The sequence below is a fragment of the Narcine bancroftii genome, chromosome 13 (assembly GCF_036971445.1).
Source record: "Narcine bancroftii isolate sNarBan1 chromosome 13, sNarBan1.hap1, whole genome shotgun sequence".
In the NCBI taxonomy this organism is placed as follows: Eukaryota; Metazoa; Chordata; class Chondrichthyes; order Torpediniformes; family Narcinidae; genus Narcine; species Narcine bancroftii.
This window is the reverse complement of record NC_091481.1, coordinates 78685656-78700620: the sequence shown is the minus strand read 5'-3', so window position 1 is coordinate 78700620 and position 14965 is coordinate 78685656. Positions and strand designations below refer to the sequence as shown.

The 14965-nt window shown below is 42.3% G+C and overlaps 1 protein-coding gene across 1 annotated transcript in view; it reads left to right on the top strand.

Annotated features, from left to right (window-relative positions):
* The window catches only part of sae1 (SUMO1 activating enzyme subunit 1), a 123000-nt gene that overhangs the window by 62216 nt on the left and 45819 nt on the right, over nt 1–14965 (top strand). Inside the window, exon 6 of the mRNA XM_069907933.1 lies at nt 851–953. Coding sequence (XP_069764034.1) covers nt 851–953 — 103 coding nt within the window. The remainder of the gene's footprint in view (nt 1–850; nt 954–14965) is intronic.

Below are 14965 nucleotides of genomic sequence, written 5' to 3'. Positions count from 1 at the left end.
TCTCAAATTTCCGTAGGCTTCAAATCTTCAAATGTACATTTCTTATGTGCAACTTAATTTTGCTATGAATCAAGATTACAAACGTGTGTCTTTGTTGGTACAGGGCATTCGCATTATCTCAGATTTTGAAGTACATTTTAATAAGGCTTCATCTGTTTTTCCTGACTTTCCTTACCTGATCTTATTTTCATTTGGGATGTTTGTGCTAGCAGCCGGCCAGGGCACTTCTGCACAATTCAGTTTAATAGCCCTGCTGTTGTGTTTAACCAGCATTAAATAGCTCATTTCAAATTTGTGACTTGATACACCTGCAGAAATCTGTAAGATTGGAACTCAAAATGCTTATTCTGTATTTCTACATGACCTTAAGTAACGTTCATTTAATTCTTGGCTAGCATGGTGAGACTGATGACCAGATATTGGGGGGCTAATAAGGTACAATAGATACCGCTTTCCCTGGTGGAGTCCAGGACTTGGAAAACTCTGCCTAAAAGTTACCATGCAGGAATGTTTGGAAACAATTCTGCACTGAAAGCGGCAGACAGTTGGCACTTTGTTCTGTAAACAATTGTTTCTGGGTAAGTTGCTCATTTTATATCTGAAATTGGTAGATTTATTTTTTTAAGTGTTACAGGGCAAAATTAGTTAGTTGGAGATGAGGCTAGAATCTGTTACAGTGTCATTGAAAGGTGGAACCAGCTCGGGGATAAGTCGACCCCATTTGCTTATATGTCTTTGATATAGATGTTTTTGAATTCCCTCACCTCTCCGATTGGTTGATTGGTGCTATTAATTTGTTTCATTCTGTTCACGGGCTTGATTTCTGCTTTCCTGCTCTTTCCTCGTGCAGACGGTGAATTTTTGCCACCTCAAAGAGGCTTTAGAAGTGGACTGGAGCAACGAGAAAGCTTCCTCTCTGAAACGGACTCCAAGCGATTATTTCCTCCTTCAAGGTAAAAAAAAATAGCTCGTGCAGTGTGTAGCTGGACAGAAAGTTTATTTTAACCATCCCGTTGCAGAATAGAATGTGTTTGCTTTGAACCCTTTTCTGTACTTTGCAGTTTGATACCTAATTTTTTTTTTTCTGCAGCTGCATATTTATCCCTTAATTCTAGGGTTCGAACAAACCGGCAAAAGTGTGGTTGCCTGGCCGAATGATTTCTGTTGCCCTTTTTACACAGAGATCCCGCAATACTGCATCAAGGAGAGCCGTCATTAAGTCAGCGTTGCTTTTTTACACATAACGCGATTCGGAGCTGTGACTTACCCCTGGTGCTGCTCAAAGGTGGGACTACAATGTTCGTACCTTTTACACAGAATGCCACAATAAAGGCACCATATTCTCACCTTGAGGCTGTGTAAAAGGGGCTCATGATGTGTCAATCTTAATGCAGCACCGAAGTCACATATAGTGGCACTGAATGGTAATGGCTGGATGAGAAATTAGGTTTGACTGAGAAACCATTCAAGGTGATCTGCCCATGTTGGCTGCCATGATGTGCCATGGAAAACCTTGGGCAAGGTGTGGGAGGCTGCCCACCACATGGTTAACCTATACGCACAGAGTCAGTGGGCCTCACAATGGAATGAAGAGAGAAAGTAGATTACCATCTTTTGGTGTGAAATTAATAGGTTGGATCTACTTAAAGCACATTGGAAGTAAAACACAATGCTGGAGAAACTCAGCAGATCAAACAGTGCACTTCATGTAGCAAAGATCAATATACATAACCAACGTTTTGGGCACAAGTATTTACAAAATGTAGGCAGGCGCCCGAACAAAATGGTGGTGAGGTTGGGATAAGGGGAGGAGCACAGGCCCTCAGGCAGGAGTTAATAGGTGGATAAGGGAGGGAAGGCACAGCAGAGGGGATGGCTCTGTGAATGGAGAGGGAAGAGGAGGGAGAGCTGGTGGAAAGAAGACAGAGAGATGGGGAAGAGAGAGGAAGAACAGGGAGTAGACAAGCAGAAACCGGAGAAGTTGATCTTAATGCCATCAGGTGGGAGAGTGCTAAGATGGAAAATTGGGTATTGCTCCTCCGATTTACGGGTGGTGTTGGTTTGACCGACTTGTCAGCCATGGACAGACACGTCAGCGCAGGAGTGGGGCACCGAATTGAAATGGTTGGCTATTGGGAAATCCCTGTCGCTGATGCGGACAGAGCAAAAGTGCGCAACGAAGTGATCTCTCAGTCTCCATCAGTCTCTGTAATGCACAGAAAGCACATTGGGAGCACCGGAGGCAGTAGATGACACTTGTGGATACACGTGAAGTGTTGCTTCACTTGGAAGCATTGTTTCACTTGTTCAAGCCCCAAACGCTGGTATGTATCTATCTTTACTTCATAAAGTACACTGAGTTTTTCCTGCTTTGTGTTTTTACTTAAAGCAATTTGGAACTTGATTATCATTAATGAATGGATAATTAGAAAAGGGGGTTGAAGATTGTTGGCCTTGCTGCGATTTGGATTAAAAGGAGCTTTCAATCTGGTCTCTGGGCTATTGATTGTAATGGAGATAGCTGTAGCTGAGCTAAAGTCATTGAAATTATACTATGTCTGGCCTGCAACATTTCTACGTTCCCAGTCTGAATGCATCAGGGTAAAACAGCACCATGAATAACTGAAATGCTTCATTTAATTTAAGATTTTAATTGTGTGTCTGGTCAGCAAGTTTCTTTGGATCCATAAAGCATTTTTACATCTGTCTTTATTTTCCCTGCTATCTTCTAACTAAGTGTGTATGTAAGGAAAGTAATTAATGTCCACAATATTTTGTTTTAGATGTATATGCATACATAAAATATTACAACACAGTACAGGCATGTTGGTTTATTTTCAGTTCTAGCTCTAAGAATTAATTATAAATAACTGAAGCCCAGTTTCCTGCTGTAGCATTTAGTTTTCCATTGTCATGTGCTGCTTGGTTGTTCAGCTGTACAGAGACGGCAGTCAGCAATCCCGCCATCCCACCTGCCTCGCCACAACTTTGCTGCTTCCTTCCATAGAAATACTTCCAAATGACCAAAACACCACCTGTATTAAAAATAAAGGATCTCCGAAGTTTCACAAAAAACAACACTTAACAACACCTCAGCCTGATATTTTTGTTGAGTTTACACAGCTGCTTTCCTTCTTGCAATATCTTGCGTGACTGTCAATGAACATTGTGCTTTTCCTGGGCGTGTGCCCTTAATGGCTTCCACTGAGCTGGAAAGATGCAAATTGTCCAGTAGTTGGTTGAAAATAATTTTTTACATTTCCTTCATCTCCTTTCTTGCTATCCCTGCCTCCCTTGCATTTTTATTTCCTCAGCATTTCGCTTTTTGCCTGTCACTCTTCTCCTCTACTCATTTTGTCTTATTTTTGGTTCCTCTTCCTCTCCAGTCTTTGATAAAGATATATTCATATTTTTTTTTAACCTTCGTTTTCCTTTTAATACTAGTCATGTTGTTGTTGTCGTATGTAGCATCTGGTAATGTGGTTAGGTAAGGGGTTTGAGTTATTCTCCTCAAATATTTTCTTTCCTCTTTTTGTTGTATTATAGGTTTTTTTCCCTAAAAAGGTATATATCATTTAGAATATGAATTATGGATATGATTTGCAATTTATGTATGTTAGAATATCTTTTTGTTTGTATGTTCTTTATTAAAATTAATTAAAATATTTTAAAAAGAAAATAAAGTAAAAACTCAGGGCTGGAGAATCTCAGCAGATCAAACAGTGTACTTCATATAGCAAAGTTTCGGGCTAGAGCCCTTCATCGAGGTTTGAGCAAAATGTAGGCAAGTGTCCGAACAAAATGGTGAGGGTGGGGCGGGGTAGGGGGAGGAGCACTGTCCCACAGGCAGGAGGTGATAGGTGGATAAGGGAGGGAGGGCACACCAGCAAACGGGGAGGGGCAATGGCTCTGTGAATGGAGAGAACAGGGGATGGAGAGCTGGATGAAAGGCGGAGGGATGGGGAACGGTGAAGGGGCCAGCAGAAACCAGAGAATTCATTGTTCATTTGGGCTTGTCAATCAATGGAGTGGTGTTTTGAAGACCCTCCTACATTCTACTGCACAGGGCATCTCCTGGCATTGCAGAGAGAGTGGAAGGAGCGAGACCGAGAGGGGATCTCACAGGAGGTTGGGTGATTCAGAAAGAGTGCAATGTCACGCAGATGATGCAAGAGGGGATTGCACGGGGGACGGGATAGGGTTTGTTTGAGGATATTGTCCGTGAAGGGGAGAGATCTGGGCTGATAAGTAATGAAGAAGCTGAGTGGGGTGGAGACTTTACACCAACATTAGTTAAAACATGTTTGAATCTGAATATCATGCAGCTTGTGGCTAGACGGAGTGGAAGGATATTTTGTGATGTCAAGCAAGCAACGTACGCACAGCAGATTTGTCCAACTGCAGCACTGGTGCATGAGTTGAGAATATTTTTAGTTCACTGCATTCTGCTGTGACTAAAACTTGCCCTCCAAGCCCATAGGTTTGACTTCCAATAGTTTAAAACAAGTGAGGTAACTTGTCTCAGTATGGCCTAGAATGCGAGTACAGTAAAACCCCTGGTGTCCGGCACCTATGTGGATTAGTAGATGCCGGATAATTAAATTTTCAGTTGCTTGAGATGGCATGTTACATGAACTCACAGCAAGGCATGCCAATTTTAAACCTATTTTGTACCTATTTATTTTCTCCTGGTTACTTGAGGCTGCCGGTGGCTTGAATTCTGGATAACAGGGTTTTATTGTATTACATTTGGCATGAGAGCAGAGTGTCAGCATTCTAACACAGTGGTTGTGCAGGAAGTGAGAAAATCCAATTATGGAACTTGTAATATCTCACTGAAAACATGCGACTCAGAAGAAATTGTTCAGGTTTTTGTGACTGCTCTAAACTACGTACACATTGATATTTTTTGACCAATTAGATGAACGGTCAATTAGATTCTGGTGGTTTTCCGAGATGGGCATAGATCAGGTGATGGTTGCCCTCAATCATCTCTCTGGGGTCCTGAACCATTGACAGCTCTCTGTTAATATTATATAAATTTTAAATTTAGACGTACAGCACAGTAACAGACCATTCGGCCCATGAGTCTGCGCCGTGCAATTTACACCCCATTAATCTACACCCCAGTACATTTTTTTGAAGGCTGGGAGGAAACCGGAACCCCCAGAGAAAACCCACGCAGACACGGGGAGAACGTATAAGCTCCTTACAGACACCGTGGAACTCGAACCCCAGTCAAGTCCCAACCACTGGCGCTAACCGTGCTTCTGACTTAGCCCAGATTAGGTAGTCAAGACTGGCAGAGAGTTTTGAAACCACATTGCTCTGAAGCGAAGGATAGATTGTGAGCCAAGCTGATTGACATTACAAAAAAAAGTGCCTCTGAGTCTTTGTTGAACAAATATAATCTGATCCAAGCTGTAAGTGGTTTAAATATATCAAGTATATTGATCTTGGGCATTGTGTGCGCCACCAGGGCACAAAGAACATTGTGTCATCCATCAGGATTCTAGTATTCCCTCAGTTGTCTTATTGCCAGCGCCCAACCGAATAAAAAGACATAATAATGCCTCAGTCACATCAAGCTGTCATTGGATTTCTTGCCCAGACATGTGAGGCAGGGACCCAGCCAGGAGCAAGGACAGATAGTAGCACAAAAGACCAGATGGACTGACTATTGAAAGACTCTGTGTGTCGTGATATGGACCAAAGCAAAACTAATGGCTTTGAGCCAAGCTATATAGACAAAACTTGTACTGATAGCCCGCTCTGTACAATATACAGGCCAGTACAGAACACTTGTGTTGTAAGCACAGCTTCTCATTTCTTTCAAGAGGTGGTATGAATACTTTGGATTATGTTTCGGTGGGTGTAATTTGAGAAAACTTTTTTTGTATGTAAAATCACTATAGGGTTGAGGCATGTCAATGGATTTTAACTTTCTTTTTCTTTGGGGTGCTTTTCTCAATTACTGTCAAAACTTGTAGATTATTGGTCTTTTTTTTTAATCCCATTGCTATTATAGGTAGTGGACTTGGCCAGCAACCCTCATAAGGTTGGGTTTGATTCTTCGTTTAGAAATATGTGGGGTTTTTCTCTCTCTTTCCAGTTAATAACATAGGTTCTCTTTTTAACTGCTTCATTTGGTAATATTAATTTGTTCACTGTTATTTGATATTTGTAACTAATTATTAATTTACTGCATCAATATTATCATACCTATATATTTAGCATATGTTAAAACCAATAAAAAAGATCGAAAAAGAAGGATGGACACCTGAAAACCAAGAGGTTGCAGTTGATTCCTGGCCTGCATTGGGTCAGCTCAGCAGGTACTGATTTCCCCCCCCCCCCCCCCCCGACTCATTATGATATAGTGACTTCTTAAAAGGTTTCATGTGGAGACAAGCAGTATCCCATTATTTTCAAGAAAGGAGAATTTTTAAGGAATTTCTATTTCATGTTAAAGTTGCCACAATAATACTTGAGAATCCTCACTGATATCCTGGGCAATATTGTGTTTAATCCCTGCAGTTTAGATTAGAAACAAGGAAAAGTTAAATAAACTGCGGGTGTTAGAAATCTGAAATGAAAACAGAACTGCTTGAAATAGTCTGATAGTCGGGTAGCATTTGTGAAGAGAAAACGCACGCTTCACTGCTCCTGCTCCATAATCTTTCATCTTTGGAGATGTTAGAAATTGACATATATCTTACATTGGAGGGACGAGGGAAGCAGCGGAGAAAACAAAGGGAGTGTCAGTGATGAGGTGAGGACCAAGAGAATATGAATGACAAATCATGGTGGTTTCAGTTGACTGAGAGTGGTGAAGCCTTGTTAGTTGCAGCCAATCCGTCTGGAGGAGGTGCAAATAGAAAGGAGATGAATGAGTGTAGAAGAGAGAGAAAGAAAACAGGCAGTAAATAGGTAACAAAATGCTGCAAACATTTCCAGCTGAAATCAAAAGAGTGCTTTAAATACCTTGATGGTGAACACAACTTGTGGGTGATACTTCATCAGAACTAGCTAGCCTGGATACAAGCTACAAAGACTATCTGAAATTGTTGAATCCCAAGGTTGAATGTATCAAGCTGGAAAGGGAGGTGTTGCTGCTTGAGTTTACATTCAGTTTCATTGGAACTGCTCAAGAGACCAAAGACAGAAAGGTCAGATATCACTTTAATTCTCCATCCTGTCCCACTGGGACCTCTAGCCTTTGGCCCTTTTCAGTTTCAGATAACCACTCTGGCTCATTCTGATGAAATGTCATCACTTGCAATGCTGCCTGACCTGCTGTGTATTTCCAGCCACGGCAATATTTTGTCCCTCAAGAGTTCCAGTACTTTTTCTCTCCTTTCTGTATTCTCATTCATCTCGAAGTTACACCTCCTTTCAACTACTCCCTCAGCTGACACCACCACTCCCTGTGTCGTTCTCTCTCTCTTGGCCTCCATCTTTTTTCTTCTGTCCACTCCTCCTTCACCCCACACTCCTCTCTCCAACACATCTCTCTTCACTTTAAAATACTTTTCCTAATACTCAGGTACCTCACTCTACATTTGGGGCAAGAGGTAGGAAGTTTATAGGGGATCTTTTTCAATCCAGAGGATGCTCACTTTGCCTGAGGAGCTGGTGGAGTTAGTGACTGTCACAATAGTCTAGATGAGCACTTAAATTGCTAATGCCTCAAAGGGCACAGAAAAAATGCAGGTAAACAGGTCATATTGATGTTCAACATAGACCTGAAAAAACACACAAATGCTGGAGAAACTCATCAGGTCAAACACTGCCTTTATGTAGCAAAGGTTAAGATACAGAACCGACGTTTTGGGCTTGAGCCCCTCATCAAAGCACTGTTTGACCTGCTTTCTCCAGCATTTGTGTGTGTTTTTCAGGTCTATGTTGAACATCAATATGACCTATTTACCTGTCAACAAAATCTTTCAACATAGACATGGTGGGCTGAAGGGCCTTTTTTTTTTGCACTGTACGATTGTACGACTGTGAAACACAAAAGTCTGCAGATGCTGCGTTTGTAGTAAAAGCACCAAAAAGCCGGAGGAACTCAGCCGGTCTTGCAGCGTCCATATTGACATATTGCCAAGACTGTGGCCTGAACCGTTCTTCAAGGGATAAGCAAAATTATAGGAAACCTCAGAATAAAGGCAGTGCTGGTTGGGGGAGGAGTCTAGACCAAGTTAATTGGATATGGTAAGGGGAGAGGTGAGAACTGACTTTGTCTGTGTGAAAGGAGATAAGAGTTTGATTGTGTTGACTGCGTTTGATTTCTAGCTGTTCCTTATTCTGATGGATCCTGGCCTACGGATATTTCTAGTGTTATCTTTTTAATGATCATCTGGCCTTTGTGGCTGTCACTGGAAGCTTGCTACGTGCAAATTTATAAGTGATTGTACAAATGAAGAAAAACAAACTCGGGATCTTCGTGGTAATATTGGGAAATCGCTTTTTTTTCCACTGATCTTTTTGAGATTTCATCAGCTTAAATGCTACTTCAGATCCAAAGAGAATCGACAACTATAAGCAATTAAATATTTTTGGGCACGTTGTTAGAAAGTAGAGGATAAATTCCAATGCGTACTCTTTGCCTATCCAAGGATATTTTTGACAGATGGTAGAGACAACATTGGAATATAAATACCAATAATGAGGTGCGGACTCTTTCGTTAACCAGTTTTGTCCTGAGATGAATTGAAGTGCAAATGGTAGCCCTATTATTTAAAAAATATCGGTTCGGTAATGATGAAGCAGTAACCCACTGTTGTTTGTAAGTTGTCCTGTGGAAAAAGCTGTGGGTGTTGCAGCTAACAGCTTCAAGGTTGAAATGCACAGCCATCAAGCAGCCTGGAGGAAACCAACCTAGATTAGGTGAGGTATAATTTGGAAGCTGATTGGGGCAGCAGTATAGTGATTGACATCTAAAGACAACTCTCTGGCTCATGTCATTGTTCCATGATGTTACTGTTTAACCCTGTGCACACCTACAAAAAGAAATAGCTTGCTGATCAGAATCAGGATTTATTGTCTTGAACAAGATTCATGGGGCAGATTGAAGCCAATGCAATGAACCAGATTATTGTTTGGGTTCCAGTGCTGGAACTGTGTAAGAAATTCAGGAGTCTTTCTTTTGAAGAATCCAAAAAGAACATGAACAATTTTTAGGGTTGTGTTCAGCTGGTATTCATTTCTGTCTTCAGATTTTCGTGTTTCACTGGACAACCGATGAAACAGCCACATTCTGTCTTGTAACCATTCTGTGGATTTTGCTTGGAGGGTATTGGTTATATCTTGTTACATTGTCCTTCCGTTAAAAACACGGGGTGGAAGGTCTTGATGGGGTTGCTATGTGCTCATTCTGTCATTTACATTGGGATAAATAAAATTACTGATGGGCTATCAATAACTCCAGAAGTTACCTGACTGATCGGCTTTTATTACCATAAACAGAAGGCATGGCTCATGTTGCTGACCCGAGACCTGAGCTTGTTCTGGAGTAGGGGTTATGGTGTAGCCGCCTTTATTAGGGGAACTAACGGGGAGGAGCCAGAGGTACAATTAGCAAGGGGCGGGCCAGCCATACACATACAAACAGTAGGTGCTTTTCAACTGCCCTGCAAAATGGGGTTAACCGGGCAATTATCCGGTTAGCTCCCCATTTACAAGGCAGCTTAGGGGTCTGACCTGGTCAGCGTCGTCCAAAGTCAACCAGGTCTCTGCCCTACCTCGGAAGTAGTCAGGGAACCCAGTTAAACGGACCAAAGACGCCTGAACAGCAAAATGGCCGACCCGGTTACCCCTGTGATGATAGCGCTTACGCGCTGGCGTCACAGGGAGACCCCAGCTGAAGTGTCTGCGGTGATCGGAGGGGAGAGAGGGGTCGCAGCCAGGACCCCAGGGTGGAGAAGTGGGGGAATGAGAGGTCGCTGCCATGTGGCAGAGGTTGATGTCGCAGGTTGGGTGGGGGGCAGAGGGATCGCTGCTGCAGGGGAGTGAGGAGAGGGGTTGTTGCCGCAAGGGAGAGAGGAGAGGGATTGGCTGCCGTGGGTTGGGAGGAGCATGATTTATGGTGGGAGGAAGACTGACAGCCGGTGGGGGAGATGGGGGAGACTAGTTTGTGTGACGCATCACCGTGTCATCATGGGGGTGGGATTCCCCCTGCAATTTACTGGGCTATTCTTCCTCAGCTTAAAAGATGCTGGAGCCACCTTTGCCCCACTAATCACACCTGGGTCCCAGGAGGGCTACCGAGATGCTGCAGTTTAATAGCACCCAGTTCCACCACACATGGAATCTGTGTTCTGATGAGTACTCCTCAATTTTATGTGATCAAGGGCAAGGAGCTCACAGAGGCCAGTGCTGATGTTTCACTTTTTCAAACAGGTTTTGAAAATACATTTATACCACTGGTATAGGTACCTATGGAGATTGGTAGATGCCGGATAAACAAATTTTACAGTTGCTTGAAGTAGAGTGTGATTGGTGAACTAATGGTGAGGGTTGCCAATTTTAAACACGCATATTTTTTACCTATATATGCAATGTTTTGCCAGTTGCTTGAATTCCACATACAGGGGTTTTACTGTATCTTTCAGAATCCCTTTATCCACCTTGGGGGAACTCAAGACAGCTTGTCTGTTTCTATTGTCAAGCATGGTGAACAACATTGAAATGCCCTTTGGTGCTAATGAGTATAATTAATCCTGGAAGACACTTTGCGTGGTGCTAGATCACTTATTCTTGCCACTGGATTTGGAAGATTTTATAGAATCCGTGTTGGTGTATAATGTGGTGATCTGTGATGTACACTGTAAGTAAGCATTGAAGGGTTCACTGCTGCCTGATAGACCATTGGCTTTGTATTAAGTTTGCTGTCTTGGTCTTCAAACATTCTCAGATGGCCAAAGGCGCTCTGTGTTTAGTTTTCAAACATCTGAGGAAAGGAACGTCTGAAGACCAAGTCCTCGAACTCAGCATGTGGCTGTTGGTAAATTTCATCTTCAGTTCTTTGACGAATTAAGATTTGGGAAGCAGTCCATTTTCCAGGGTCTTGTCATGAACCTATTGGAGAGATAGGTTGTTTTTGCAGGGCCAGACAGGTTGGTGAAGGACTTGCATTTTGCAGATGTAGAAGGTAAGGCCAATTCTCTTATACACGTCATTGATATACACAGGCAACATCTTCTACTCTATTGACATTAGTTGAGCAGTTTTCCATTTATCCTGTTGATTTGCAGTTATGCTTATTGGAAGTGAGGTGAGATGCTGCAACAAAAATATTGGGATAGTAATGCAGCCTTGCTTAACTGGCATGGATGAATTGGGCTAAAGTTAATGGGGCCATTAAAAAAAAACAATTCAAAATTTTAGACATACAGCATGGTAAAAGGCCTATTCAGCCCTCCAAGTCCGTGTCGCCCAGTTTCCACCCCATTAAATTACAGCCCCGGTTCATTTTTTGAATGGTGGGAGGAAACGGAGCCCCCAGAGAAAACCCATGCAGACATGGGGAGAATGTACAAACTCCTTCCAGGCTGCGCGGGATTGAACACAGGCCCACCCCGATCACTGGCTCTGCAAAGGCATTGCACTATCCACTACGCCAACCGTGCCACCCTTTTTGAAACAGAAAACCAGGAACTAAAATTAGTTTCTGTGTAGCTTTTTGAGCTTACACCAGACTTACAAAACTGCTTGGTTCACATTTCCACATTGTAAGAGAAGTTCTACGGAGAGTATATACATCCCTGAGATTCTATTTTACTGTGAGTGCGGTAGAATTACCACAAAGTGGTAGTGCAAAAAATTAACATGTAAGCAAACTGACTGCAATACAGAGAGAGCAAATTGAAAATCAATAAAGTACAAAAGTAGGAGTCCTTAAATGAGTCCCTGGTTGAGTTTGTTGTTGAGGAGTCCGATGGTGGAGGGGGAGCAGCTGTTCCTGAACCTGGTGGGTGCGAGTCTTGTGGCAACGATGCCTCTTTCCTGATGGCAGCAGTGAGAACAGAGCGTGTGCTGGTCTGGTGAGGATCTTTGATGATTGATGCTGATCTCCGACGGCAGATGTGCTCAGTTGTGAGGAGCATTTTGCCTGTGATGTTCTGGGCTGCGTCCACTACCTTTTGGATGGCTTTACGCTGGGGTGTTTCCATACCAGATCATGATGCATCCGGTCAGCACACTCTTCCACACATCTATAGAAATTTGACAGGGTTTCTGATGTCATACCAAACCTCTGCAAACTCTTGAGGAAGTAGAGGAGTTGACGGGCTTTCTTCAGAATGCCATTGTCACGATGTCAATAATTTATTGTCCATGAATTGATGAGATAGTTAACCAATCCGAAATGACCCCAGCCAGGATGGTAGATTTAATCTCCTGAAGAATGTTAATAAACCAGGTGTATTGTTACAACAATTTGGTAGTAACACAGTGATTTACAGTTGAGAGAATAACATTGATTCAGTTCATAGGAAGTTTGATAAGTGAATGCAGCAGGAAGGAATTGGTGTGTATGTGGTAGGAGATGGTGAAGTGGATTCGGAGGAAGTATGTAGACCAGAAACAGCATGTGATTGTTGGACTGAAGGGCTAGGTTTAGGGCTCAGGATCTCAGAGGAGCTCTGGGTATACAGGAATAGGAAGCATTATAAGGATAGAAAGAAAAGCATACCTTTTACAGCCTTGCGGTCCCAAGGTAATGATGCATTATCATTATTGTAATGTAGAGAATGGAGCAGCCAATTTTGACCTATCAAGCTCCCACATTCAATGAATGACCAAATACTCTGGTTATTTTAAATGATAATTATTGAAAAATGAATTGGCCAGAACATTGGGGAGAACTTGCTTGGTCTTTGAACTAATAGGGCAGGATCTATAATGCCAAACTCTGAAGGCAATAGAGTCTCCGCTTAACATCTCATCCAAAAGAGCACTGCCCAGTGGAGCACAGGGAGTATGTATCCTGTGGTTCTGTCTCAGATAAAGTAGTTGAATTCATGATTGTTTGAGCATGTATGCAGTAGCTCTTGATCAACTCAGAAGGGTGATTCATCGCACAGTGTCTTTGGAGCCATGCCATAACGAACATTTTTTTTTTCTCTTCTTGGCTGTCTCTTCAGATTGTTTTATTTGTCCCAAAGTCCAGGGAGTCGATTGTTCTGTACGAGCGCAAGTCATAAGGAAGTAAAGGTAGAAGTACTTTGTGGATGGGTAGAACAGACGCATGGGATATCTTGTACTTTCAAGAGATTAAATTCTGACCACATGGGATATCTTGTACTTTCAAGAGATTAAATTCTGACCGCAGCTTTTAAAAAAAAATACTGTTTTTCAAAGTGCTGAACACCTAAAGCCGCAGATCTCGAGATCTAAGCTGAGTTTGATTGGCTGATCTGTACACTGAAATGTGCCTTGCTGAAACCGCAGGCGCTTGGAGAGGAAGAACACACACACATCCGAACAGAGGGGAAAAGCAAGGATGACAAAGCAGGCTTGGGGCAGGCTTGGTTTCTTCCTGTTGCTGATGTTCTTCTATTCCCTGACAAGAATGGTGCCAAACCCGCCTTTCATGAAATAATATTGTTAAAATCCTCCTTTAATTAGGTTGTCAATGTAAAACAGTTCTTCTAATGTTTAGTCATAACAGCAGGTTGCAATAAATGCAAAACATCAAGCTGTGATTGCAAACTGTTGCTTAATGTATATTCTGATTGTAGCTGCCTGATGAGAGCACTAGACTAGAAACCTAGCACTGGGAGTTATGGACGATAATGCAAAGGCATTTAAATATGCCGTGACGTACAGTAAAATCCCTGGTATCTGGAATTCAAGCAACTGACAACACAACCAACCAGCAAAAAAAATTCTTGAAAATAAATAAATGTAAATTAAGACAGCTGAGAATAAATAAAAATGCTGTTAAAAGTTTAAAATTGTAAAAGTAAATGTTCTCCGAAGTAGCGCGCAACCCCTTGGTGAAGATGGGAGCAAACAAGCAGCAGTGGAACGCCCCGGTCGTGCCCTGCCCGCAGCCGCTGTCTCAATAAGGTTTCTATGAAGTTATGTTTAAATAAAATGGCGGTCCCCAGGATGAAGAGCTGGCTGATGCCACTCACCACTAGGGCGACTCTCGCAAAATGTCTGCCTAATAAGAGCCTTTATCTTCATGAGTATTAAGTATTTTAGTAAGGCTTTCTCTAAGTTTTTTGGGGGGGGGGGCACGGTTAGCGCAACGCTGTTGCAGCACCAGCCGCCAGGGTTCGAATTCAAATTGAAATTTTGTAAGTTATGGGAATTACCTGATTAAAGTGAACTTTGCATAATTAAGGACTACAATACTGATTTGTTTCAAATTGCTTTACATTTTGCACTCTTTTAAACTATGTGTTCTTAATGCAGGTGTATTTGTTAGGCTTATAGAAAGATAGAAAATAGGTGCAGGAGGAGGCCATTTGGCCCTTCAACCCTACACCACCATTCTCCCCATACCCCCTAATCCCCTTGGTCACAAGGGCCAAATCTAACCTACACTTAAATATTGACAGGAACCGGCCTCAACTACTTCCTGTGGCAAAGAATTCCACACATTTACCACTCTCAACCATTAGGCTGAGGAACAGCTTTTTCCCATGGGCTGTGAAAATGCTGAATGACGAAAGGAACTGCTCACACTGACCATCCAAAGCTCTCATTGGCACAGTCAATATTTATTTATTTTTATAGATAAAATACGTTCTGCATCTGTATTATTTGTCTGTATGTGTTATGTCTGGTGGTGTGTCTTTATCTTTTGCACCGAGGACCAGAAAATGCTGTTTCATCGGGTTGTACTTGTGCAATCAGATGACAATAAACTTGACTAAAGATACACATTACCAACGTTTTAGGTCTGAACCCTTTTTCCTTGAAGAAGGGCTCAGGTCCAAAACGTCGGTCCTCT